At 44.2% G+C, this 3,923-nt stretch overlaps 1 protein-coding gene across 1 annotated transcript; it reads left to right on the top strand.

The window, feature by feature from the left end:
* The first annotated feature begins 368 nt into the window (after positions 1 to 368).
* LOC147642403 (uncharacterized) lies at positions 369 to 830 on the top strand. Its single transcript, XM_086808476.1, has one exon. The coding sequence runs from the start codon at positions 369 to 371 to the stop codon at positions 828 to 830; it is 462 nt and encodes a 153-aa protein (XP_086664602.1).
* Positions 831 to 3,923: the final 3,093 nt, after the last annotated feature.

Genomic DNA, 3,923 nt, shown 5'->3' with positions numbered 1-3,923 from the left:
ACTGGATTCTGGAGAACTGACCCTAGATGGAGTGAATGATCAACTCCCAAATACCAACCTATTCATGGTAGTAGCTGCAGGAGTGGAGGAGAATTGGTATTATGATATGATGCAATTTCTAGAGGATGGAACATTTTTGAAAGGGTACACTGCTGATAGAAGGAAAAGAATTGCCTTAAGGAGGAACAGAAATTTCACAATGATTTCTAGATAACTTTACAAAAGAGGCATAGACTAGATCCTACGTAGGTGTGTCCTAGACCATGAATGGTCTTAAGAGAAGCACACTGTGGCATTACCAGAGGCACATGGGCAGAGAAATCACAATCCAAAAAATTTTGCAAGCAGGCATGTGGTGGCCAACGGTCATGAGGGATGCCAACAGTGAAGCAAAGCAATGTGACGTCTGTCAGCAGATGGGTCAACCTGGTGATTCTGATAGATTGCCCATCTCGCCCATTCTATCGCTGTTTCCATTTATGAAGTGGGGGTTGGATTTTGTTGGACCAATCAAGCCACCCATGAAAGGCAGAAGGAGTGAATACATAATTGTGGCACCTAACTACTTCACCAACTGGTCGGAAGCTAAAGCTGTGAAGAGCAATTCTGTAGAAGAGGTGGTGAAGTTTCTCTTCAAGGAAATCATTACTAGGCATGGATTGCCGGTGGAGAAAGGGCACCCATTTCATGAACAAAGTAATAAAAGGGTTGATGGAAAGATACCTCGTCCTCATAAGAAGTCCTCAACCTATTACCCATGGTCAGGTGGAATCTACCAACAAGGTTCTGACCAAAATTCTAAAGAAGATCATAAACACCAACAAAAATGATTGGGACCAGAAGCTAGATGTTGCCCTATGGGCATTACAAAGTCTCAATGGGGCAAACACCATTCAACAAGATGTGGGTTGGAGGATATAATGCCCATGGAATTTGTGGTACCTAGTCTGAGAGTAGCCATCCAAGAGAAGCTATTGATGGAGGAATCTTGAGAGCACAGAATACGGGAGCTCTCTACAGGCAGAGACAGCGGAGAAGGAAAGCCTAGATTGACAGGCATCTCAAGCATAAAATTTTCAAACAAGGAGACCTGGTATTGATCTACAATTCCAAGTTGGGATTGCATCCCAAAAAATTCAAGATCTGGTGGATAGGTCCATTCATGGTTAAAAGCTCGGTAAGTCAGAACACATTTACATCAAAAGGCTTGGATGGCATGCCTTTTCCTAAAACAGTGAACGACTTCACAAGATGAGAAAGTACATGGGACAACCGATGGTAGTCACACCGGAAGAACAACAAGCGAAGGACCAGGAGCCAGTCCAGAGCATCTATTATAGCATAATCTCACTTGCAAAGATTGATGCAAAAAATCCAAGAAGAAACAAAGTCACGGAGGAATTCGGCAAGGGCTGTTAGTCCACGAAAAAATAGAATTTGACAACCAAACAACACCATGTCAATAAAGATGCAAGCAACCAAGTGTATGCCATCCAGATCAACGTCAGCAAAGCAAATGGCCATGTTGTCAACATAAGTGATTGCATGGAGGACAGTTGTCACAACATCATTAAAGCTCCACATGCAATGGTAAGACGAGGAGGCACCAAGCAAAGTTTAATGCTTTTAAGCCAAGATGGCAAAAATGATACGAATTAAGTGTCAAGTCACATCAAAAATCGTGAAGCCGAAAATGACAATGCCCCAAGAAAGGAAGGGAAAAGGAAAAAACATCACAAAAAAGAGCACAAGGAGCCAAAATGTGCACACTCTCAACCTACTTTCTTACTCACAACTTTCTCACCAATTCACAGCACTCTCTCTGAAGATAGAGCCATGCCAAAGATCAGCAAGACTCTAAGGCCAGACAAAAGGCTAGAGAAAAGCCTCTGCATGTCGATGTTGGTCCCCGACATCAAGAAGAAGGAACACCAAGAGTGGGCGAGGAAGTGCGACTTCGAAAAGCTGCTGGATCGCCAGTGGTGGGAGGACCTATAGGACCCCAAAGATGGGAGCAAGCTGATCAATCAGTTTCTTGAGATAAACACTGTGCATGTGGAGGGGAAGGAGCCCATAAAAATATCGAAGCTCGTAGTGCACCACACACTAGGATTGCCAATGCGCGCACTAGGATTGCCAATGGATGGCACACTGGACATGAACATAAAGCCCAGGATGGAGAAAGAAATCCCAAAGATGGGAAACATGCACCAGGTGAAGGATGTGGTAGATGAAACCTGGAGAGAGCAATTTGTCTTCTTCTTACAGAATGTAATGTTCATGGGAAAGTCGGAGGACATGTCAAACAAAAATTACAAGCTGCTCAGAGTGGCAGAAGCAGGAAAGAAGATAAATTGGGCAGCCATATATAAGAAAAATTTGGCAAAATGAGCAACCAAAGAAAAACAACCCCCAACAGTCGCACATGCACACTTTAGGGCGATTGCACAGGCTACCTGATCAGTGGATCTTAGGTCCGAAGAATCCCATGCAGAATGCCCACAACACCACGAAGCCGGAGGATTCTTGAAGGCCACTAGAGTGACCTTCAGCTCATTCAAAGATGATGTAGATAATGAAGAGGAATGGCATAAAATTGCTCAGAAGGCCAACTAAAAGAGAAAGCACAGAGTGGATGAAGACATGTTGTGCCAGATCCGGAAGAAGTAAAGAAACAAAAAGCGAAAGAGGAAAGGAAAAGGCAACTGAAGGAGAGACAAAAGCAAGAAGCTGTCATAGAAGCAAAAAAGAAAAGGTGGAAGAGGAGAAAAGGGAAAAGGAGGAAGAAGAAAAGAGAAAGGAGAAAAGGTGGAAGAGGAGAAAAGGGAAGAAGAAAAGAGAAGAAAAGAGAAGAAAAGAGAAAAAGAGAAGAGAAGGAGAACAACAGAGAAAGAGAGAAGAGGAAGCACAGAAGAACAAGATGTATGCAAGAGCAAAACTTTTTGTACCACCAAAACTTCGGCCTTGGGTGGCAATGCTGACATGAAAAATGCAGGAAGGTTCGAGCCACAACCAAAAGCTACCTGAAGAACTAGAGGTGCAGCTCTCCACTCAGCGTTGAGCATGAACAAAGGACTGATGACCATGGCCCCAAGAACATCCTTTCTCAAGAAACCCCTTCCTCTAGAACATCCCTGCTCTCAATTGTTGTTCTCTCAGACTCCAGAAGGGAGGAAGATGCACTCCCACTGAGGATGCAACCACCAAGCAATGCTGATGCCTAGAAGTGGAGCACCAAAGACCCAGATGCAGAAAAAACGCAAAACCCACCTCCATAACATCCGACGGAATATGAAGAGGCCTCATAGGTCGAGTGGAGGCCCATTCCAATGGCAGAAAAGAAAATTCTAGGAAAGACCCCACTCCAAACTATGGGTAGATTTTTCGACTTGCAAACTCTGTGGACCAACAACAAGGGTCTTGTGTGTTCAAAAGAGTAGGTGACAAAACTAAAGAGGACGCAGAAGTATGCCACATACTCTAATAATGTATACATCCTGGATTGCACTCCTCCAGAAATGTTTATGAAGTTTAAGGAAAAAGGAAGTGGGTTTCGGAGCAAAAGCTCCAGCACCGGGTGTGCCAGGTGTTGTGCCTACTAGCAGCTCAGTGGTGGCAGAGTGCTCAGTCTGATCGGTATGACTGCCTTCCACATCGTGAGCACCACCTCGATACTTCACGTGTGAAGATGGCAGGCTATAACCACCAAAGTAGTTGTTGCCAAGATCAAGAAGACCGAGCTTAAAAGGATGGTGCAAGGCAAGCAGCACGAGCACAGCTGAAGATCATAGAAGAGCATGCTACGGATGATCACAACTAGTGGTTAGCCAGTGAAGTGAAACATGATGGTCTTAGTTCTTAGGAGGTCTTTAGTCTTGTATTGAGCAATTTCTCAGTTGTGAACTTGTACTAGTTCTGGAAGT

Source organism: Cibotium barometz, chromosome 1 (assembly GCF_041138505.1).
Source record: "Cibotium barometz isolate CiBa-2024 chromosome 1, ASM4113850v1, whole genome shotgun sequence".
In the NCBI taxonomy this organism is placed as follows: domain Eukaryota; kingdom Viridiplantae; phylum Streptophyta; class Polypodiopsida; order Cyatheales; family Cibotiaceae; genus Cibotium; species Cibotium barometz.
Note: the sequence above shows the minus strand (reverse complement) of the source record. Positions and strands in the feature narration are given on the sequence as shown.